A 24,685-nucleotide genomic window follows, 5' to 3' on the forward strand; every position below is an offset into this window, starting at 1 on the left:
AAAAATGTTGACGCTGTTGTTCTAACTACCGCCATGGTGCGCGTTTGTTAACTACGGTACAACCATGGTGTTGTTAGGTGCCGGTAGGGGTGCCCAGAAAAAGTGGCACATCAGAGCTGATGCGCCACATTTTCATAAATCTGGGCCTAAGTGGGCGCTTTAACAGAAGCTCAGATGCCCAACTGGACTTGAGCTTAAAACAAAAAACGAAAATTGTATTGGGGGCAATTCATTGTGGTTTTCCTGAAGTCTGCCTGAGGGTTGTATGGCAGAACCACGCATGGCAGAACCACGCATGGCTTAACAACGCAGTTGGAACCATGAACGCGTCTTTACCACGCATGCCTTTACCACTCAGGCCTTTACAACAAACTTTGTTGTAAAAACATGTTTAGTAAAGGTATACATGGTAACGACATCCATGGCTGTGTGATGCAACCTCCCCTACCCCCGCCCCTGCCCTGAACCCTAAAACCTACCCTGCCCTGTCCTAAAAACTATCCTGACCCCCGCCCCTGCCCTGAATCCTAAAATCTTATCCTGCCTTTTCCTAAAAACTACCCCAACCCCCAGCTCCCAGCCTAAACCCTAAAACCTATCCCACCCTGCCCTAAAAACTACGCAGACCCCCCCACCCTTGCCATGAACCCTAAAATCTACACCGGACTGTCCTAAATATTACCCCAACCCCTCCGCCCCCACCCTGAGCCCTAAAACCTACTGCTCCCTGTCCTAAAAACTACCCCGACCCCCCAGTCCCTGCCCTGAACCCTAAAACCTACCCTACCCTAGTCCAAAATCTATCCTGACCCACTGCCCCCACCCTGAACCGTAAACGTACCTCGCCCTCTTCTAAAAAACTACCCCGACCCCTGCCCTGAACCCTAAAACCTACTCCGCCCTATCCTAGAAACTACCTGGCCCCCCGCCCTGAACCCTAAAACCTACCCCACTCTGTACTAAAAACTACCCAAACCCGCCTTAAACCCTGAAACCTACCCTGCCCTATCCTAAAAACTTCCCTGCCCTACCCTAAAAACTACCTAACCCCCAACCCACCCTGAACACTAAAATCTACCCACTCTGTCATAAAAACTAGCCCAACCCCCACCCCTTGCCCTGAACCCTAAAATCTACCCCATCCTGTCCTAAAAACGACTCTGAACCCCTGAACCCTAAAACCTACCCTGCCCTGTTCTAAAAACTACCCCACCCTGAACCTTAAAACCTACCCCACCCTGTCCTAAAAACGAACTCGACCACCCACCCCAGCCTAAACCCTACAACCTACCCTTGCCTGTCCTAAAATCTAGCCCAGCCCCTGCCCTGAACCCTAAAACCTACCCCACCCTGCCCTAAAAATGACTCCGAAAGCCTGCCCCCAATCTTGAAGCCTAAAACCTACCCCACCCTGTCCTAAAAACTACTCCGACCCCACCCTGAAGCTTAAAATCTACCCCACCTTGTCCTGAAAACTACCCCATCCCGCCGCACTAAACCCAAAAACCTACCCTGCCCTGTCCTAAAAACTATCCTAAGCCCACGCCCGTGCCCTAAATCCTAAACTCTACCCTGCCCTGTCCTAAAAACCACCCCACCCTGTCCTAAAAACTACTCCAAACCCTTTCCCCCACCCTGAATCCTAAAACCTACCCTGCCCTGTCCTAAAAACTACCCCAACCGCTTTCCCCCACCATGAACCCTAAATCCTACCCTGCCCTGTCCTAAAAACTACCACAACCGCACCCTCAACCCTAAAACCTACCCCACCCTGTCCTAAAAACTGCCCTGACCCCTCACCCCAGCCTAAACCCTAAAACCTACCCCGCCCTGTTCCAACAAATACGTCGAACACCCCACCCCGCCCATGAATCCTACAACCTACACCGTCCTGTCCTAAAAGCTACCCCGACCCCTCCGCCCCACCCTGAACCCTAAAACCTACCCTCCCTGTCCTAAAAATGACCCTGACCCCCAGCCCCTGCCCTGAACCCTAAAACCAACCCTGCCCTACCCTAAAAACTACCCTGACCCACTGCCCCCGCCCTGTACCCTAAAACGTACACCTCCCTGTCCTAAAAACTACCCACTGCCCCGCCCTGAACCCTAAAACCTACCCCGCCCTGTCCTAAAAACTACCCAAACCCTCGCTATACCCTAAAAGCTATCCTGCCCTGTCCTAAAAACTACCCTGACCTACCATAAAAACTACTCAACCCCCCACCCTGAACGCTAAAACCTACCTTGCTGTGTCTTAAAACATAGCCCGACCGCCTCAGCCCCAGCCCCGAACCCTAAAACCTGCCCCACCCTGTCCTAAAAACTACCCAAACCCTCCATATACCCTAAAACCTATCCTGCCCTGTCCTAAAAACTACCCAGACCTACTCTAAAAACTACCCAACCCCCCACCCTGAACCCTAAAACCTACCCTGCTGTGTCTTAAAACATAGCCCGACCGCTTCAGCCGCAGCCGCAGCCCCTGCCCTGAACCCTAAAACCTGCCCCACCCTGTCCTAAAAACTACTCCGACCCCCTGCCTTCACCATGAACTCTAAAACCTACCCTTCCCTGTCCTAAAAACTACCCCAACCCCACCCTGAACCCTAAAACCTAACTCCACCCTGTCCTAAAAACTACAGCGATCCTCCGCCCCACCCTGAACTCTAAAACCTACCCAGCTGTGTCCTCAAAAACGACACGACCCCCCCTCCCCCTCCCTGAACCCTAAAACTTACCCCACCTTGTCCTAAATACTACCCTGACCCACTGTGCCCGCCCTGAGCCCTAAAACCTACCTGCCCTGTCGTAAAAACTACCCCGACCCCCACCTCGAACCATAAAACTTACCCTGCCCTGTCCTAAAAACTACCCACTGCCCCCGCCCTGAGCCCTAAGACCTACCCCGCCCTGCACTAAAAACTACCCAAACCCTCCCTATACCCTAAAACCTATCCTGCCCTGTCCTAAAAACTACCCTGACCTACCCTAAAAACTACCCAACCCCCCACCCTGAACCCTAAAACCTACCCACTGTGTCTTAAAACATAGCCCGACCATCTCAGCCCCAGGCCCTGCCCTGAACCCTAAAACCTGCCCCACCCTATCCTAAAAACTACTCTGACCGCCTGCCTCCACCATTAACTCTAAAACCTACCCTGCCCTGTCCTAAAAACTACCCCAACCACACTCTGAACCCTAAAACTTTCTCCCACCCTGTCCGAAAAACTACACCGATCCTCCGCCCCACCCTGAACTCTAAAACCTACCCAGCTGTGTCCTCAAAAACGATCCCGACCCCCCACTCCCACCCTGAACCCTAAAACCTACTCTGCCTTGTCCTAAAAACTACCCTGGCCCACTATGCCCACCCTGAACCCTAAAACCTACTTGCCCTCTCATAAAAACTACCCCGACATCCCACCAGGAACCCTAAAAGCTACCCCACCCTGTCCTAAAAACGACCTTGACCTGCAGCCTGAACCCTAAAACCTACCCCGCCCTGTCCTAAAACCTACCCCGCCCTGTCCTAAAAACTACCTCGCCCGGTCTTAAAAACTACCCCGACCCCTCTGCCCCCGCCCTGAACGCTAAAACCTACCCTGCCCTCTCCTAAAAACTACCTTGACCCACTGCCGCCACCCTCAAACCTAAAACATACTCCACCCTGTCCTAAAAACTACCCGACTTCACACTCTGAACCCTAAAACCTACCATGCCCTGTCCTAACAATTACCCCAACCCAGCCCCCTCCCTGAACCTTAAAACCTAGCCCGACCTGTCCTAAAAACTATCCTAACCCTCCCTGAACCCTAAAACCTACCCTGCCCTGTCCTAAAAATACTCCGACCCCCTGCCCCACCCTGAACCCTAAAACCCACCCACTGTGTCTTAAAACATAGCCCGACTGCCTCAGCCCCTGCCCTGAACCCTAAAACCTGCCCCATCCCTGTCCTAAAAACTACTCCGACCCCCTGCCTCCACCATGAACTCTTCTAAATACTACCCTGACCCACTGCCGCCACCTTCAACCCTAAAACTTACTCCACCCTCTCCTAAAAACTACCCAACTTCCCACTCTGAACCCTAAAACCTACCATGCCCTGTCCTAACAATTACCCCGACCAGCCCCCTCCCTGAACCTAAAAACCTACCCCGACCTGTCCTAAAAACTACCCTAACCCACCCTAAACCCTAAAACCTACCCTGCCCTGTACTAAAAACGACCCCGTACTAAATAAAAACTCCCCAACCCCCTACCCTGCCCTGCACCCTTAAACCTACCCCACCCTGTTCTATAAACTACCCCAACCCTCCTTCCCCCACCCTGAACCCTAAAACCTACCAGCTCTGTCCTAAAAACTATCCCAACCCCCCAGCCCATGCCCTGCACCTTAAAACCTACCCCACCCTGTCCTAAAAACTACACCATCCCCAACACCTTCACCCTGAACCCTAAAACCTACCCCACCCTGTCCTAAAAACTACACCGGCCCCAACACCTTCACCCTGAACCCTAAAACCTACTCCACCCTGTCCTAAAAACTACTCCGACCCCCTGCCTCCACCATGAACTCTTCTAAATACTACCCTGACCCACTGCCGCCACCTTCAACCCTAAAACTTACTCCACCCTGTCCTAAAAACTACCCAACTTCCCACTCTGAACCCTAAAACCTACCATGCCCTGTCCTAACAATTACCCCGACCAGCCCCCTCCCTGAACCTAAAAACCTACCCCGACCTGTCCTAAAAACTACCCTAACCCACCCTAAACCCTAAAATCTACCCTGCCCTGTACTAAAAACGACCCCGTACTAAATAAAAACTCCCCAACCCCCTACCCTGCCCTGCACCCTTAAACCTACCCCACCCTGTTCTATAAACTACCCCAACCCTCCTTCCCCCACCCTGAACCCTAAAACCTACCAGCTCTGTCCTAAAAACTAACCCAACCCCCTGCACCTTAAAACCTACCCTACCCTGTCCTAAAAACTACACCAGCCCCAACACCTTCACCCTGAACCCTAAAACCTACCCCACCCTGTCCTAAAAACTACACCGGCCCCAACACCTTCACCCTGAACCCTAAAACCTACCCCACCCTGTCCTAAAAACTACACCGGTCCCAACACCCCCACCCTCAACCCTAAAACCTACCCCGCCCTGTCCTAAAAACTACCGCGGCCCCAACACCCCCACCCTCAACCCTAAAACCTACCCTGCCCAGTCCTTAAAAATACCCCCAACCGCCCCAGCCCCACTTACCCTGCCACCGCCTTCCTCTCCAGCCCGTTCCCGCTGTGTGCCCGAAGCACGCATATGGATGGTGCCTTAACCGTGCATTTGCATGGTTCGGGCACATGTGTGGTTCAGGCAAGTGAGGTAACGCTTGGTGGTTGTGGCCTGCGTGTCTCCGGCCGCGTAGAAAAGGCTGTTTCCCCTGTCTGAGCCAACATTTTCTGTGGGGTGGGTCAGCGGATATATAGAGTCTGTGCAGAGGAGGTGGTCTCCAGGAAGACTGGTGCTTGGTACTTCTAGGGGATCCCATGGAAAATAATTCCTCAAGAGCTAGAACAGGAACCAGTGGGTAGTCCCGTGAGTTCAGCTGATGGGGATTAGTTTCATTTGGAATCACTGATGAGTGTCCCCATGCGGTGTCCTCATTTCCAGCCATTCTAACAGAAAGAACTGCCTGGACCTGTCAGGAACATGGTGCTCCGACCTGCATGTGAAAACCTGTGAGCGGGAGGGTATGTGAGATTGCATTTGCCAGTCTCCTACCTAATCAAGATGGGTATCCTGGTGTAGGAGCCCTCGATATTCAGCCATGTAGTGGTTTCTAGAGAGTAAGCATTGATTTCTATCGGTATAGAGCCACAACCAGTGCATATTTTCAGCGGCATCTCCTCCGCTATGGCGCTAGCAGATGCAATTGCAAATATGAAAAATAAAATGATAATAAAACAATTTTGTTATCATTTTATTTTTCATCACAGAGCTGGAGCCGAGTCTTGGAGGCGGGGCCATCCTGATGACAGCAGCAAGTGTAGAGAAGAGGTGTGGTGGCAACTGCGCATGCTGGTTTGCCCAGCTGTCTAAGGACAGCCAAACTGACATGCACACTTAGATTTCTGCAGACTCCGACCGAGCAGTGCTGCACAGCTGTGTAGAGAACAGCCGACGTAGGCTCCTGGTCCCTGTCGGAGCGCAAACCAGGCTGCTCAGACCAATCCTGGCACTTCTTACATGCTGGGTAATAGTGTTACCAGCATGAGAGCAGCGCTTGCATTGTCTCAGGGGAGTAACAGCACAGCACCTAGGTGGCGGGACAGTGAGCGGCAGGTAAGTTATGTTTTATTTTATTTTTTGTTAATGTCCCCTGTGCTGCTCCACCAATGTTTGCTAACAGTAGCCGCTACTGCGGATTTCCAATCAATGAAAATATATACACATGCCCACATTGGGGCTCATCATGATTTTATGTAATGAGAAGGTATTGTGTGGTATCACCCCACCATTCGCATGAAAGTCAAAGTCACTGACCCAGTAATAGGAAGCATGTGTCTCTATAAGGAAATGCTCTTTTTGCACGGTCCCCGCCAAGTTTCGGACTGATACTGCTGGTTTTTCGACTCTGAAAGTGCACTGAGCCCTGCTAAAATACTTGAGTGGCAGTGTAGTGGCCCTTAAAAGTGTTTGGTTTGATTGGATTAAACTGAATTGGCATAAGTAAACTTACTTGTAAGTCCCTAGTTTAGAGCACCAGGGATACCCAGAGCCTGTAACTTGAAGTGTCCCTCAGGTGTTGCAGCCCTTATTGTGCCACTCTGAGTGTGACAAAGTAAAACATGTCTCCAAGCCTGCCACAGCAGACTGGTAGAGCAGTTTTATACTGCTAACTCGACTTTGCCATTAAACTAATAACAAGGTCCACACCTCCCTTTTTTATATACTTATGTCGCCCCAACAGCACGCCTACTGAGTCTTAAGGCAGGGTGATGTATATTAAAAAATAGGACACATATTCATATGTCGTAACAGTAAAACCTTCCAGTTGCCATTTTTACAGTGGAAAGGTGAGTAGTCCCATTGACAAGTGCAGGGGTATGTGCTGAATTGGACTTTTAACTTTGTTACTTCAAGATATCAAAATAATCGTTCCATTAAACCTAACTTAATACCCCAGTCGAATTTTATGTAATCTTTTTAGTATAAGGCAACTTCAGAAAGTTCCTACTCTGTTGTCCAGGTTTTCTAGTGGCCGTTCGCAGATGCTGATCTCAAGGCTGCCTTCTGCCCTCCTTGGGGACACGAGGAAACAGCTCCCCAGAAAGGAAACAATACTGTCCTGCCATTAGTAGATGTGTCACGTCTTCCTGGTGGAAGCCGCACAGGGAATGAGCACAAAAGCAACCTTCCAAAGGGAAGCCATTGTGAAGACAAATGGTTGACACACATGTAGTCCCCAAGAAGCCATACCTCTAGGGTGGGATACAAAGCTCCACACACCGAAAGGTTCTGCCATCTTGATAAACCAGGTGGGGTGCAACAAGCACTACCATCACAGTAGTGAAGGGATAATGCTCTTGCCAGTAGTCAAGGGACAGATTTGCCGTCGTGGCAGCATACCGTTTTATGTTTAGTAAGGATCAGTAGTGTGGACGGGCCTTTTTCAACTGTATCAATGGAGTGGTACCCACGGGCCCACTCATGCGATGCTCTGTTGCGTGTTCCTCCTGGGATATGTGTGCAGCTGTGCATGTAACATAACATAGATGCTTGTGGGTTCCATTTCGAAAGACTAGAGACTAGAAAGGGTAGAGCAGGTGAGGACTGCAACCCCAGACAGCTGATGTGGAATACTAATGTTTGTGACTGCTGAGGTGGGAAGACTTATACTGGTGGAAAAGGAGCAAAGTATCCTCTGTGCACATCAACTGTCTCTGATTCCAGGAAGAGTTACTGGTCAGTGGGTCCAGGGGTCATTGTCAGGTGAGCTGGTGGGAATGAAAAGGTTGGCACTAAGGAACTTGGTAAATTGGCTGGAGTGGAAGGCTTAGGCCTTTCAACCTTTGTGAGGCTTGTGCCTTAGGAGGCTGACAGCCAGGTGTTAACCCTGGTTATTTCCTTGGCCTGTTTTGTGACCCAATCAAAACTGGAGCTGCCCCTGCTGTGGCAGACTGTCCATTTGACAAAGGACATGACAGAGTAGATCGCACTTCAAAGAAGTTGACTCTCACAACAGGAATATCAAATGCCCAGACACTCAATCACATCTGTGTCTGGATTTGGACTATAAAGAGGGGAGCAAGAGTCCCACAAGCTGTTCATCCACATACACAAGATCTCCATGACTTTGAGCTGCTACAACCAGGACTGAAGGCCAAGGTCTGCTAATCTCCCAGTTGAGTGAGGGACCATCACCCAAGAAGCCACCAACACTTGCCTTGTGTCTGGCGCACCAATCTTCTACCTACCAGTCAGTACCAGTGGGCTCTGTGAGGATCGTGCTTGGAGGAAGGAAGGCCTAGAGGGGATCCTGGCAAGTGGACCCCGATGCATGAAGTGTGAGGTGCCCAGTACAGGTAGGACTATTATTACAAGACTGATCCTTCAGCCCTCTTAACGAAGACTTCATCTCCATCAGGGCAGCTGTGAAGTTGCAGTTATTGCCTGGTACAATGGGCGTAAGTAAGGCTGTAACCCATGCCTTTAACTCCTGAATGCCAGGAGGTGGCCACTTGAACTATTGGGGCCTTTGCTCATTTTGAAGGAGTCCCACCTGACCATCAAAAGGAATCAATATTGAGAGCAAAAGCTTTCCTGCATAACTGATGCTGCCCCATCACATTACCTGTATGAACCAAGAAGGAAAAGGTGTCAGCTGCCCCAGCGTGCCACTCCCAATCACTGTAGTAAGATGGTGCAGCATGTTCGTCACTGGAGTGTGGGTAGAATCACCCCAACTCCCTAACACTTCTTCACAATGTGACTGTGTAAGGCAAGAGCAGGGCTGTGAGAAACTGCCTCTTTTTGTATGGTTAGCCCCTACTTTTTGCCTGGAAAATGATGTGCTTTCGAAGTTATAAGTGCCCTGGCCCCTGCTAAACAGGTTCCCAGGGCCAGATCTCTTTCCCCAAAACTGTACTAAGTATTGGCACTTCAGTCACCCCTCTAAGTCCCTAGTAAATGGTATCCCTGGTGCCAAGGGCATGGGTACTGAAGAGGGCGTCCCAGAGCTGCAGCACCAATTGTTCCACTCAGAGGCCCCACACCAGCCTCATGCAGACTGTCATGGCAAGTGCATGACAAGGTGTATTTAAAAGTTGCAAATTCGACATGGCACTCACCAAACGTGCCCCGTCCACTAACACTGCATGCACTATTGGTAAGTCACCCCTTTGGCAGGCCTTACAGCCCTATGGCAGGGTGCACTATAATGCATGTGAGGGTATATGTTTTAATGAGCAAATATGCCCCTACTGTGTCTTTACAAAACTTTAAGGCATAGTAAGTGTACAGGGAAGCCATAGCAAATGCACATGATGGACACTGGTCATTACGAGTTCACCAGCAACATGATGGCTACTCTGAACCCTGGGTTGTTTAGCATCAAACAACTCAGAGTATAAAATCCTCACTGGTACTAGTGTTGGATTTATTACCAGGGGCAACCTTGGAGGTGCCCCTTCAAAACCTAACAAGCCCTGGCATGGTTGCTGGCCAGTCCGCACCAGCCTGCCACCACTAGGCAGGATTCTGGATCCCAGGGGAGAGAGGCATTGCTCTTTGGGACCAGTAAACAAAGCCCTTTCTGGGAAGAGGTGTTACTCCTCCTCCCGCAGGAAACCAGCCAGTGAGCTTCAAAGGGCTTGCCGCCTTTGAAACTCGACCCCCAGCCCTGCTGCTAGCAGCAGATGGCCACATCTGTTTCAAACCCCCACATTTGGTGGGAGAAATGGTAGGAAAATGCACAAAGGATAGGGGGAGTGACCACCCTCAGCCTGCACCACCCCTCAGGTGTGGCAGGCGAGGTGACTACTCCATTTCATTTTCCTCCATCTTTCATGGCAGGAAAATAGCGAATAAGGTCATGGATGTGAACCCTTCCCACAGGAAAAGGTCACATAATGGGTGAAGATACCCTAAGGTAAGTGACCCACTGGCCACTACCAGGTACTCCCCTGAATGCCAACTAATGCAGTATTTAGTGGCCATCCCCAGAACTGTAGATCAGGTCTAGGACACAGGACACAAGAAGGCCAGCAACAAAGAAAACCCAAGACTCAAGAACAGAAGTCATGCTGCAAGAAGAAAAAGGCACCAAACCCTGCCAGCTGCACCCAGGACTCAACAATCGCCCCTGAGGGGTCCACTGGACATCAGACAGACTCTAAGAAACAACTGAGGACTTCCAACCTTCTAGAAATTGCCACAAACCTCCCTCCAGAGTGAAGACATCTCTCCCTGCATCCAGCAAGCAAGATCCAGTGAAATCCAGTTCACTCCCTGGCTGCTGACCAAGGAACTGGACATAGGAGCTAGACCAAATTTCACCTGACGGACCCGGAGGACAAACTATGCAAGTGTGCCAAGCTTGTTGGCACTGCGACCTCCAGTAGCTCAACCGTACAATAGCCAGGGGTACTGGACCCTCAACATCAGACACCCAGACGAGAAGTTCACTCTGGACTCTCCAAGGACCAGGAGCAAGCACCAGTCGAGGGACTTCAGGACATCCAAGAACCAACCCCCTGAGTGGCCCTGCTGACCTGCAAACTACCCTCCAAATGACCTGCACCTGGCTCCAAAGGCTCCCTGTACACACAGTCCTTGACTGACCTATCTGCACTGCACCCAGCCTCCTTGGCCCCTGCAGAAGAAAACCATCTGTACTCTAGGGGTTCCTAACCCCTTTGCACCTCCGCACTCCAAGGGGACCAAACAGTCTTATCTCTAAGTCCATCTGTGAAGTGCATTTCCAAGTGGTCCCCTTCCCTGTGGCGCACCAGCTCCAAGACCTTCAGCCGCTGCACCCGCCGGAACCAGGAGCCACACAAACTTCTCTGGCTGGTCCAGAGGACGTCCGGACGACCTCGACCTGGAAACAAAAGTTGACACATGTGAGAACATTGCCTGATTTTATATGCAATTTTAAAGTTTTCTCCCATTGATTCCTATGGTGCGTTATTACGCAGATAAACAGAACATTTTGTACACTTTGAAAAATCATAACTTAAAAAGTACTTACCCGATTTTGATGATCTTGGGCTTAAAAATGTTATAAAAATCTGAATGACTTTTGTAAGTTAGTTCCAAGTTATTCTTTCGAATGTGTGTCCACATTTATTGATACTCTGAGTACAACAGATGCTTAGCACATTCTTGGATTAGCCTACCTGGTCCACCAAGCTACCACAAAATTAGAGCATTGGGTGATCTGTTTTTACCTCTGGATACCAAGGTGTGGTTTCCTGGACTCTCTGCACAGTGTGCATTGTTTTCGCACACTATATAGAGAGACAGCCTCAAACAAAGGCCAGTAGGCCTTTCAGAACTTCCATAACCACCTTTGCTGAACTTTCAGGGCCTGAGTGAGACTTTGTTGCATACTGCTAGTGCGAGGAGCAGCACCTGTGGAGTCACCTCAAGTAAACTGCCAGGAACATGTTTCTTACTGTGGAAGAAGGAGGGAGATGACATGGAGGACTCTCTCCAGGAAAGCACTCACCCTGAGTCACTTTAGTGTGTAGTATTTATTGTGTTGTATTATACTCTGCATGTGTAATAAGTGCCCTCTTTTCATACCAATGTAAGTATTGACTGGACAATCAGATTATTGGGTCACTGTCTGCATTTTGAGTCTTGCATCTTTGCTTACCTTGGACCCACCTCACCCGAGAAACCTAACACTGCTTGACCACTGCTACCACTGAGAGTCAAGTGATGAAGGGACAGTACTTGGGCCAGCTGTGCAGGACCCACAGTAGTTTGGGTCCCAAAACTCCAGGAGGAATAGGGGACAAGCATTAGGTACATCTCTTTTTAGTAAAATGTGTGTGCTCCTGCACAACTTAAACTAAAACTTGGCTTATTATCTATGGGCTTGATTTAGAATTCGAAAGACTATACTACGCCCATCAGTGGGGGAGTTACCTTCACCATCCCAATGGACTATTGTCTGTCCTATTTAGAGATGAACGCCAGCTCAGTGGTAAACTCTGTACATTGAGGGAAATCGTCATCACTGCGGTTTCTTTCAATGTGCAAAATGTTTGCTGGGTGCTGTCAGTTTTGATGGCAATTCATCAAACTATAACTTTTTTTTGTTTTCAAAAACAAGCAGCCATAGCTGGAGTTTAGTTTCAGACAAAACACTCTCAGGGTGTGAGGGTAATTTCCCATGTTTTACTGTCCCTCACCACCATGTGTTTCCTGATGGTGACAGGCAAAAAAAAATACATTACAATGCCTACCTCTAAATAGGGCGAGCAGTGTCATGTCCTTTCACTGACGAACCCTACTCTGTTTTGCCCAGGTGCTAAAAATGGTGTCCATGACATCTTCATTGAAGGTCATTAGAGGTTCTGTGTGTGGTTGGCCTAGCTGCAGGATTTCTGTGATGACATTAGTCTTTATGTTCATGGTGGAATGTTGTAAATCAAGAACTTTTGCCGCCGTCTGCATCATGACAGCAAAGGAGACACTTTCCTCTGTGTCAGGGCCTGGAGGTGAAACCAGTCCAGTGTTTAGGGAGGTGAGAAGGCGACAGAATCCTGTTACTCTTCAAACCAATGGGATTGTTGTAATTGGGGAGGGAGGAATTAATCCTCTCCATCACAATTATCATTGTTTGAGTTGTATCGAAGATAGAGTTAAATTCCTTGGCTCTCCTGCAAGGTAAAGACAAGGTATCTGAGTCAGATGGAGTGCCATAGGGCTGTGCCCCATTCAGATCATGACGCAGCCTTGGTCAAGGTCAGAATGAGTTTGTGTGGAGAGCACAACGGGTTGTGCCTTCCTCTTTGACACTAGTGGCATCTGCATTAGCGTTGATGCTAATGGGATAAGCATGGAGACTGAAGTCATTATCAGGGTGCATACAAATCCTGAAGCGAGTTTGGAGGGCACAGAAAACGATGAGTGGGGTACTGCCTGGCACATATCTGACTGGGGGCGCTTACAGATCCTTGGGGCCTGAAGGTGTGCCAGAGGGAACCAGTAAAGTGATAAAGAACCACAGTATGGACTCACAAAAGGCCTCAACCTACTGAAAGTTCACTGATAGACCCAGAAATTCAGGTTGCTTTGGGACCAGATTCGGAATCAGCTCAAATCGGGAGCGACACCCTGAGGCATGCTGATGCCCTTGCACATTCTCTGGAGTTCAAGAGTGGTGTGAAAGGGCAGAGTCCTCCTTGGAGTTCTTGTGTTTCAATTTTAGACTTTCTTGATGACTTTGGCCTCCTTGAAGACCTATGCACAACTTCGGGAGCAAGAACGGCACCTTCCTTTTGACTTGACCAGTCACGGTGTGGAGTCTTTCAATGTTTGGAAACAGAGTTTTGCATTGCATATGGCTTTAAGTGAAATACTGTCAAAAGTCAAAGGAGTGGCTCTGGATTCACAACTAAAGGTTTATAAAGGAAGGAACATGGGTGGCATTAATTGCTGCTTGTGACTTCCTCAGCGAATCAACACTGTGGCAGAGCCATACAATGCCACCAGGAGGTGCACAGGAATACTGCTTTAGAGTTTCTGGATCAAGTCTTATGTCTTTAGAATATTCAAAGGGTGTGGAATATGCAATTAGAAGTATTCATCAGAAAGTGTTACTTACTATAGGTGAAACAAGGCAAAGCCTTTCTATCAGTTGCACATGGGAAGATCACCAGCAGTGCTTAATTTGAGGCAGTGGTTGCAGATGGTGCCCACCGGCACTCAGTTTTTGGGAACTGACAGTTTTCCAAATTAAGCAGGTCACCGGTTTGAAGAAAACAAACCAACAGCAAGCACAACTTTTAACCTGGTTCTTTGAGTGAGTAAGAGGTTTTAGTTGTTGGAGCACAGACTCTGTTGGTTTCATTGTTTCATCTCTTTATTTTTCTGTTGCATTTACTGTTGCTTTCCTTCTTTTGTATACATTGAAATGATTTTATTTGATATGCAATAAAATTGAAGTGGTTTGCAGCAGACTTAGGGTCTCAATACTAGCTTGGTGGTTGGAATTACCCGACCACCAAACTTGCGGGGAGGAGGCAGCCGTCATACCGGCTACCTCCCCCCTAGTTGTATTATGATGCTCCCGCCGGGCTCACAGGTGGGAAGATCGTATTACAACGTTTCCACCGGTCACACCAGGAGGACAGTGCTACCATATTGGTTTCAGTTCCCTTAAGGGAGCCGAGACCAATACCGTAGCACACCAGCACCCTCGGAATGCACACTATCTGCAGTGCAGACGGTGCGCATTCCAAGAGTGCTGGCAGGGGCCCTGCACTGCCCATCGCATGGGCAGCACAGGCAACGCCTGTGGCCCCCAGTACAACCTTTCTTCCAGACTTTTCATGGCAGTTGAACCGCCATGGAAAGGCTAGCAGAAAGGGGACTTATGCTCAGCACGGTGGTGCTGAAGTCTGCACCAACCTAGCTGAGCACTAGTCAGACCCCGTGAGCCTGTCAGGAACCATGTTCCTGGCGGCGGACGGCGGTCCCCTGGCAGTCTGACCGCCAGGGTCGTAATGTGGTATTCAGACTACCTGGAATGCAGCAGTCTGACCACCAGTCTTGTAATTAGGTCCTTAGATTTCTAGAAAATGAAAGTGAAAGTTTTTTAAACTGAAAAAGATGGACACGCAGCAGTAATTTCCCTAAAGGCCAGAACATACAAACACACCCAATGTTCAGTGCAACATGTTTGCTCTCTCATATAGCCAAAAGAACTAATATTTGACCTTTTCCTCTATCCCCAGGAAAAGCAATGGACCCCGCACGGCCAATTGTCAATTGTGTGGCCAATGTGATAAGTTCTGTGGTTTTTGGGCACTGCTTCAACATAAACGACAGCACTTTCCAACAACTGGTGAAAGCCACTAGCAGTGTGGTGAACATCCGCACACAATGGTGGAGTAGAGTAAGCAATCAAAATTTGGATTTCTGTATTTTTTAATAACTGAAAATCAGTTAGTGAAAGTGTTGGGGAACAGGGTAATGTAATTTTAGGACAGTAAGAGGGTTTGTTTAATTTAATCAGTGGGTTAATGGAGGAACACGTATTGGGAAAGACTATGGATCTTGTTGTGCCTATGCTTGCTGCTTTTGGCTTTGCCAATGCGTTTAAGATTGTGCTGGCATTGATAAAGTCAATAGCATCAACCAGTGAGTTTGAAAAGGTATTTATTATACTTCCAAGGTGGCTATCACATTGTGTGGGGCATAACATGGCAGCCATCTGGAAAGTATTGAAAGCCAACTTGGAACATTATATATGTCCAAGCAAGAGGTGACATTTTGGAAGTATTAAAAATAACATTCCAAGATAAATTGTTAATATCTATCCTTCCAAGATGGTTACCACTTTGCATCTACCAAGTAATGTAACAGACATGTACAGCAAGCGTGGAAGTATTGAAAATAGTGTTCCAGAATAGCCGACCACCACAACTAGCAAAGTATCACAAGACTTAGCAAAGGAAATAGCAGCAAGGTGAGAGAAGCAGACAGAACTTGAGCATCTGGCTAGGGGAGAGAGAAAAATGAGTGGGTGTCAGAGAGGAGAGAAGAACATGGGAAGTAGGGGCTGGAGAGGTGGGGCATGAACAGGGGAGGACTGGTGGATGGGGAAAGAGAGACAGGAAGTTGGGGAACAAGGAATGTTAAATCACAAACGCTACGTATAAAAACAGAGCAAAAAGAGAATTTCCTGATGTCACCTGCGGAAGGATTCACTCAGCCAGACCAAAACCCCAAAATGCTGATGGACTGGGACATACAGACAAATAGGGAGGGACACTATCAAATCAAGAGGAGAGAATTCAAATAGACAAGAAAGTCAGCCAGTCATGAGCAAGGGACACTCCCAAAGCCCATTTTTGTATATATTACAGTACTGGTTACAACTCCTGCAACAGACAGCTAATGCTGTGCGTAGCGAGACAGCCAAACAGCAGTGGACTATTCAGAGATGCCACTGTATTAAAAGAATTGGAAACTACTGGATCTATACACTCTGTGCCCCAGGTCTGGCTGTGCAGAGAGGGCAAAGGACCCCAACTGCTCTTCAGAACTGATTGTGGGCACATGTGTTCATGTTATTCCAAAATTAGGAACAGTGTTTTATCACACAATAGTCTGTGGGGTATGTCCTAAAATGTCTTCGACAACACGTTGGGACTGTGCTACATGTAGTAGGAGGGCCAAGCATCTCACTTTCTTACCAATTGTAACAGTGGACCCTAAACCCACTGGTTTACCTGTGGCAGCAGGAATTTGTATAATAACGAGTCAGCTAAGCAGACAGACTATATACATCAATACTAAAATGTTATGAAGTATCCCATGAATCATCACATTTGGTAACAAGGTGTGATTGGTCCACTTACTTACCAACAAATACAGCACAGAGTAGGAGGTATGACTGATTCACTACTAGGTCTGGGGTTTCTTTCCTGCATCCCTTCACTCCTCTATTTGTATCTCAAAAGTTCTTTCATTCCTGCATTGGTGCATTTTCCCCTTTCCTTTGTGTCTCTCTCACTCTCTCTTTTGTTCTCTTTTCCACACTCTTGCACCAGTTATGTATGACTCTGCTTCTACCCTAGTAAATCTGGGCTCTAGTAAATACACCTAAGCTAGGAGAGCACTGTTAGATTTCCTAGGGAACCTGGGGCTCATAATCTTCCTTGCACTGATGCTAGTAGTAGCAACATAATACATTGTTCAAGTATCAGAAGCCCTAACAATTTCCCATTGAAAGCAGAATGTAGACTCTCAAACAACTACCTGCCTTGAAGCCAGGTGATGCCCCCAAAATACCCAGAAAATATGGGGGCCATGGATGCAATAGAAGGACTTGCCTAATGGGAGGTATTTTCTTGGCCAAATTGCCATGCCTGTGAGTGTGTACATGGATTCCCATTTTCAGTCTCTTGGTCAGTTGAGTTTGTTCTTTTCATTGTTGATTAATTATGGAGCCAACATCCAGATGAGAGGTTCTACTCATTTATTCACTAGGACACATCTACATTAAATGGCTTCCAGCCTTGCCATTCCTTTTCCCTCTTGTTTTTTCTCTGGACTTTTCCATTTTTTTGTTTTTCTTTCTTGTGCTACTTGTGCTGGGCCCTTGATCCCTTAATACTTTTTTTATTATTATGTCTGATGTAAAAGAAAAAAGAAATACTGAGGTGGGATGATATTTGCATCTGTGTCTTTAATAAATTGATGACTTCCCATTATTAACACTTGGGGAATCCACATTTCATGTAAAGATGAGAGGATCATATTATGCATTTCAAATCAAAATAATCACATAAAACAAAGAGTGAAAAATAGGTTTGTGATGTGATAAAAAGATATGAATATAGAAGATGAAAATCAGCTGCTCTCAAAATAATCCCCAATCTGGCACCTGTTGCCAAACTGAAGCATAACCCATTCAACCCATCTTGCTAGGGAAACGAAGGAGGCCAGAGCATGAGGTTTTACAAAGGAAATTATTCACTCAGAGGAAGACGGAGGTCTGAGAGCAGCCATTTGATGTTCATATTCTTTGAGTCAATGAACCACACAGACTTTTGGATGAAGTGAGAAGGTAAGATACTCCACTGAAGTTGTAAGAGTTTTGGATTTTCTTAAAAGCGAGAAAAATTGCCCTTTCAAAGTTTACTGCCTAGCAAACAGGTCCAGAGGCCTAACAACTGATATTCTTTTACATGATATTAAACATAATAACATTGTCAATTTGACTGAAATATACTTGAGAAATACATTACTATCTGGCTACTTACTGGAAAATGCCAATACAATACTAACATCCCAGCTAGAAGTATATTTAGGAGTAGAAGGGATACTCATCCAATTCTACAACGTATTCTGAAAATCCCCAACAGGTTTACCATTAATGTACATCTGACTTAAAGATATAGCTGACCTGTGAGTACTGATTGCTCTATAGGCTCTACCTTAACCGGCTAAGGAGCTATGAACATTGGCTACTACTGTGACATTGGCAGGAAAGAGATCAGTATTTAATTCCAGACGCAAGCGATACCAAGCATCACAGGCCTTTGATCTTTCGGGAGCCTATATGAAATATTGAATCTGATAGTCTCTTGCAAAAGGCCTTCTATAAAGAAACTATGGCTGACAACTTCCATGCCATTAAATGAAGATGATCTGATATAACAAGATTGTGAAGGTGGTCAGGGTGACTGAAAAGACGATAGATGGTATTTTACAACAAAGGGGGGCACAATATACTGTCTTCTGAAGAAGGTCCAAAAATCATATCTGATATGGCCTGAAGGGTGCTACTGTCATAAAGATAAATAATTCTGCCTTTGGCCAGATACCATGATATCATTAGGAAAGGAAGAAAGGCGTAAGGAAGAATATTGCTAAAAATGATGGATCCATCCATTGCCATGGATAATCGATTTGGCATCCAACTGTAGAATTAAGAAAGTTGGTTGTTGAGTCTTGTGGTGAATAGATCTCTGAAAAACATACACCATAGGGGATTGGATTAATTGGAAGAAAGGAGGGTGAAGCTTCCAGTTGTTGTGATCTCTTAAATGACAAGAGTTCCAGTCATCTATCTTGTAGACGTGACCAATAAGATATTCTACAGTTCACCGAAATCGGATGTGCCAGGCAAAATGTCCATATTATTTGGCTAGTGTGGCAATAATTTTTGAACACGTGCCGCCCTAGACTGCTGTGAAACTGTCCAACTAAAGAACCACAAAACAGTGATGCTACATAGAGATGTTTATCGCAAAGGAGCCTGCAAGAACAAGTCATAGGCAGACAGGGGCCCATGACAGGCTATGGGTCAGATGTATGGCCATTTCATTTTGCACGTCTCTAATTGCGGCTTTTTGCGAGTCGCAATTTAGGGACTCAAAAAGTGAAATGTACAAATGTGTCTCAAACATATGTAGAGATTCCCAATGGTGTGGCAAAGACCTACCTCATCAACATTCATGAGGTAGGTCGCAATTTGCGACCCCAATGGGTATGGCTGCAATCACAGGGATGGTTGCCTGCTGGGGGCAGCAGACCACCATGTCTGTAACTACTTTTTAAATAAAGCATTTTTTTTTTAATGTAGCCCATTTTCCTTATAGGAAAATGGGATGCATTTCAAACAAAAAAACATTTTCATTTTTTCAAAGTAAGCAGTGGTCCGTGAGACCACTACCTGCTCTGAAAAAATATTTTCGCTTGCATTCACAAAGGGGAAAGGGACCAGTGGGGACCCCTTTCCATTTGCAAATTTGTTACCACCAATCAGAAGTTGGTAGTAACTGCGATTATTTTGCGACCGCATTCATGGATGCAAAACAATCTTACATGGCCCTGCTACTCGCTATTAGAAGGAGACGCCCTTGCCACACCTCTTCCTAATAGTGATCGCAAAAACATTTTACGATTCAGTAAAGGATTCCTGAATCACAACATGGGGTCTGTACATCCATAAATGCTTTCTTCTGGTCACAAACAGCCTGATTCTGTGAATCAGGCCGTTTGCGACGAGGAAAAAGCATTGTATTTCTGGCCTCAAAATCCTCCAGTTAGGAATTCATCTCAATCAACTCACCAACTATATATTCTTAAATATGACTCTAATACACTGTAGTAGATCTGGGGCTGAATTGAAATGTGTTCTTCCATCCCAGGCACTTAGGTGTTACAGCTTCTTCTTTTGTCCCAAGATCTTAGAGAACTAAGGGACATATGTACGAAAGGATTTAGCATTTCGTAATAGACCAAATTGCAATTTCGGCCGGGTAAGAAATGTAAGTTGCCTTTCCATTTTACAAAGGCATCTACCCAGTAGAAATTGCATTTTGCTATTCCCTAAATAGGAAATCACAAATAGAGATTTCTATCTGCGATTTCTGAAGGACATGTATAAAGCATTAACTAAATGCAAAAGAGACATTTAGGAAATGCTATTACCATCAACTCCAAGTCGATGGTAACCCTGTGCAATTTTGAAAAATGCACCCAAAATCAATTTTTTAAAGTGCCATGTAGTGCGCATGCACCAAGGGCATTTGTGTGCTTTACACGTGCACCACTTTTTTGGGGTGCATCAAGGGGAGCCATAGCCCCAGAGGCACCCTTCGTTTTGCATTTCCTAATATGGAATTTCGTATTAGAAAGTCGCAAATCTGGAAATGCTAAACCATTTGTACCTATGGTCCTTTAGGTCCATAGGAACGAATGGTGTAGCATTTCCTAAATATAGATTTCCTAATAGCAATTCCTATTCTGTAGCAATCGTTATTAGGAAACCTCTATTTTGGTACATTTCATTTTGAATTTCCTAAATAGCGTTTTTTTTGGATTCGCGATTTAGGAAATGCAAAAACTGTATTTCGTAAGTCTGGCCCTAAATCTAAGTAACTGAGGCCCTTTCTTGGATGATGTATTTTTAACATCAGTAGGGCTCGATAATAAAGATGGCCTGGAAATGCAGCATAAATGGAGGATGCTAAAAGACGTATAATGATTGCTAAATGATGACAGGAACTCTGAGATAGATTTAGAAAATGTGAAAGTTACTTTCCTATGATAATCATGTTTGATTCTGAAAGCTAGAAAGTACAGGATATGAAGTTTACAGGCTAAGAATTCTAAAGACTAAACTGGAATTTAAATTGCCTTCTCCTTGTTTGGCACAAATCCTAAAGTTTATAAAAGGGAAATTGTGATTTGAATACGAAGTAATGATTTTAGTCTGTCTTCAGCCATGATTAATATATCATCCAGCTAAATCAGTGATATGATTCCCACGATCTTACATCGGACAAAACTTGGTAAAATACCATTGAGCTAATAAAAGACTGAAAGGTAGGGCTTTGAACTGATACCTAAAGTCTTTTCCTTTGAACAGAAGTTAAAGTTCTTTGAGGTCCAGGTGAGTCAAACAATCTTATGGTTGAAGATGATGAATAGCTTACATTTTAAAGTGGTGGACAAAACATAGGAAATAAAATGTCTGACACTTATTACAGGACTGAGTTTTCTTTTTCATCAAGAAAGATGTTACTTAAAAAACTTGTGGATGAAAGGTAGCTTTTTCTAGAACACCTTTAGAAAGAAGATCCTGAATTTCTTGATTAATTTGAGGTCAATTTAAGACTAATTAAACAACTAATGGAAAAAGATGCTGGATAGAATGGGAAAATAAATCTTCAACAAGATTTCAGCTATTTATAAGAACTTCAAACCCCAACCCCCTGCCACTGACAGTATCAGTCTCCTCACACCCACAAACACAAACCCTGACCACCTGCTCAGTCATTGGGACCTTCTCACAACTCAAGCCACAGTCTCCATCATGACCTCCGTACACTCTGGAGCACCCACTGACCAATGCCCCCACTACATCTTCATCCTTGGTAGCAAGGCAATTGGTGACCAGCTCAAGAAACTCCTGAACTCCTCCATCACCATGGCCTCCTTCCCTGAGGAATAGAAATACACTGAAGTGAGGCCCCTCCTGAAGAAACCATTCATCAACCCAGCAGATCCAAAGAACTACCAGCCTATCTGCCTGCATCCCTTCTCGAAAAGGGAATGAACCAGCAACCCACCAAATACTTGGAACACTATAACCTCCTGAACCTCTCTCAATCCAGATTCTGGGCCAACCACAGTACAGAGACAGTCCCGATTGCAGCCACCGATGACATCAGGGACCTCCTAGACTGTAGCAAAACAGCAGCTTTCATCCTCCGGGACCTGTCAGCTACCTTGGATACCATTTCACACCACATCTTGAACAACAGACTCCACCAAATCAAAATACAAGGAGATCCCGTCAAATGGATTGCCTCATATCTCACCAGAAAAAAGCAGAGAATCCGTCTCCCACCATTCACCTCAGAACCCAATAATATCACCTGCAGCGTCCCACAAGGATCAGCCCCACCCTCTCCAACATGTACAAGACCTACCTGGCCAACACCATCAGATTGCAAGCAATCAACATTATTCCTATACCAGTGATGCCCAGCTCATCCTCTCGCTGTCGGAAGACCCCTCCGCCACTAGAACCAACATCCACAGACGAATGATGAACGTCGAGAACTGAATTAATGACAACTGTCTCAAGCTCAACACAGGCAACACAGAAGTTCTCACCTTAGGGAACGGTACATTGCGATTGCCCGACATTTGGTGGCCTGCTGAAATAGGCCCTTCCTCCACCCCTGCTGACCACACCTGCCACCTCAGCATTATCCTGGACAGCAAGTTATCTATGCAGAAACAGAAAAAACACAACCTCCTCCGCCTGCTTCCAGCCCCGAGGCATGCTTCGTAAGAACTTCAGGTGGCTCTCAATCAGCACCAGAAGGACCGTAACTCAAGCCCTCATCACCAGCAGGCTGGACTATGGTAACATTCTTTTAGTAGGAATCGCTGCACGCCTCCTGAACAGACAATACAAAACTCAGGTGTGAGACTCATCCTTGACCTCCCTAGACAGACTCACATCACCCCGCATCTCAAGAAGTTACACTGGCTCCCGATCCAGAAGAGATGCCACTTCAAGATGCTGATCCATGCTTACAAAGCCCTGCACAATGAAGTACAAGCACACATCAAGAAATGAATGACCTTCCACCAACTGACCAGACAGACACCTGCAATCTGCCTCCCTCTTCCTCGTAGACACCCCCCAGGATCCACCTATCCAACAGCTGAGGACGCCTTTTCTCTTACCTGCCCGCCAAAGCCTGGAACGACTTTCTCCTGCTCCTCAGCAAAGCCGCATTGCTCTGGGAATTCAGAAACTCAGGACATGGCTGCTCGAATGAACAGAGGACTGTGGAGCTGCCTGCTAGTAACTCCTGTGCCTTGATACCCCATTGGGTGATTTGCCATGCTTTATAAATCCTGATTGATATTTGGTAACCCACGCTGGTTGAAGAATACAGGGATCTGAAGAAAGCTGAGACCAATTGCCTTGTAAAAGAGCTGCATGTCTGCTGTGCAAAACGGAGGGTTTTGAACTCTTACTGTTGGTAATGGCAGTTCTTTATTGTCCCCTTTGGCAGTGATTGTTTATTTTGAAAGCCACAACCTCTTCTTGAATTATAAAATGAGTACCTTTTGTCATACTGGAAATGGTTGGCAGAACCTCCGTCTGTTGGAACAGCTCTTACAAAAACAAAAACCTCCTGCCCAAATACATTTCAGAGAGAATGTTGTGCCTTATCAATCGTGGTAAATGCACTGATGCATTACGCAAAAGGGCTTGGTGCAGACATTGATAATCCGGTCAATGTTGATAAGCAAATCCCTTGCATCTTTTAAGGGGGATTACTACATTGCTGTTTCATGATAAGCGGATGATTCTCTAAACCCAGTTTGATAAATTGCTAGGATCAATGTAGATTTTTCCGTCTTTAGCAAGTTCAGCTATTTCAAAAATCTTTGTTAATAGACCCATGACGACCAAACATGATCAAACCCTTCCTGGGGATCTCTGCCATATTTAAATAAAATTACCAAAGTTTTGGGTCCATTGCATGAGTTAGCAATACCTGATCTGGAATCAGTGGTCTTAGACATTCAAATTTTAACTTCTTTCTCACTGGCTTCCACAGAGGCAGGCAAATATGGGCCTGATATAGCCAGAGATGCTGGATAATTTAGACCCCTCAGTAGAGAAAGTATAAAAGAGATGCTTGTGTCCGACCAAAGGACCTCCAGCAGAATGTTGGAGAAGGCCTGTCAACTGGATTTATTGAAAGAGAATTTTGAGGGTCGGGCAATTTAGTGCTTTCTATGGCCAAATCAATTTAAATCTGAGCCCTCTTAAGTATCAGAATCTGAATTTTGTGTATATTTAAATAAGTCTGAATCATCAGAAAAATCTGGGGCAAATATATCAAGACATCTTTTTTGAGGCTAAGGATGTTCCTTCACCATGGAGGGTCATGAATCAGGTAGAAAGCCAGAGTCAAGAGGAGGCGATGTGTCCTCAACTTTAGTATTATTTATTTAGTTGTTATTTTTCTACAATTTATTGTTTAGTTGGCTGCTGCATACAGTAAGAAAGTGATGTATAATATGAGCCTCCAAGCTTTACATAAAATAAAATGATCCTTCTATCTCAAATACACACTTTTATAAAACCTCTCTTTGTATAACTTTTGATTTAAACCATTCACTATTTTGGTATCACAACTCTCAACGATCTCCAGCTCGTTGGATTGCTGTGGACAAGTGGGTGTCAGAGTAAATTTCTACTTTCACTTCCCTGCAGTAGTTTGGTAAACACATCATCTTGTCTGGTGAGTGGATGATAATGAAAGCTAGATAAAGGCAGTGAGGCAATTGTGAAGAGTTAATTGACGTTCATCACGTTTTTTAGGTGACTGAGTTTCCAAGTATGGACTAAACCCTCTCCAGGTAGTAGTAGTAGGTCTAACAGCCCTAA

At 46.1% G+C, this 24,685-nt stretch overlaps 1 protein-coding gene across 3 annotated transcripts in view; it reads left to right on the forward strand.

The window, feature by feature from the left end:
- The window catches only part of LOC138265309 (cytochrome P450 2J2-like), an 83,379-nt gene that overhangs the window by 40,818 nt on the left and 17,876 nt on the right, over nucleotides 1-24,685 (forward strand). For all 3 annotated transcript variants that reach the window (XM_069212916.1, XM_069212917.1, XM_069212918.1), the window contains one exon: nucleotides 14,976-15,136. In XM_069212916.1, coding sequence (XP_069069017.1) covers nucleotides 14,976-15,136 — 161 coding nt within the window. The remainder of the gene's footprint in view (nucleotides 1-14,975; nucleotides 15,137-24,685) is intronic.

Source organism: Pleurodeles waltl, chromosome 11 (assembly GCF_031143425.1).
Source record: "Pleurodeles waltl isolate 20211129_DDA chromosome 11, aPleWal1.hap1.20221129, whole genome shotgun sequence".
NCBI classification, from domain to species: Eukaryota; Metazoa; Chordata; class Amphibia; order Caudata; family Salamandridae; genus Pleurodeles; species Pleurodeles waltl.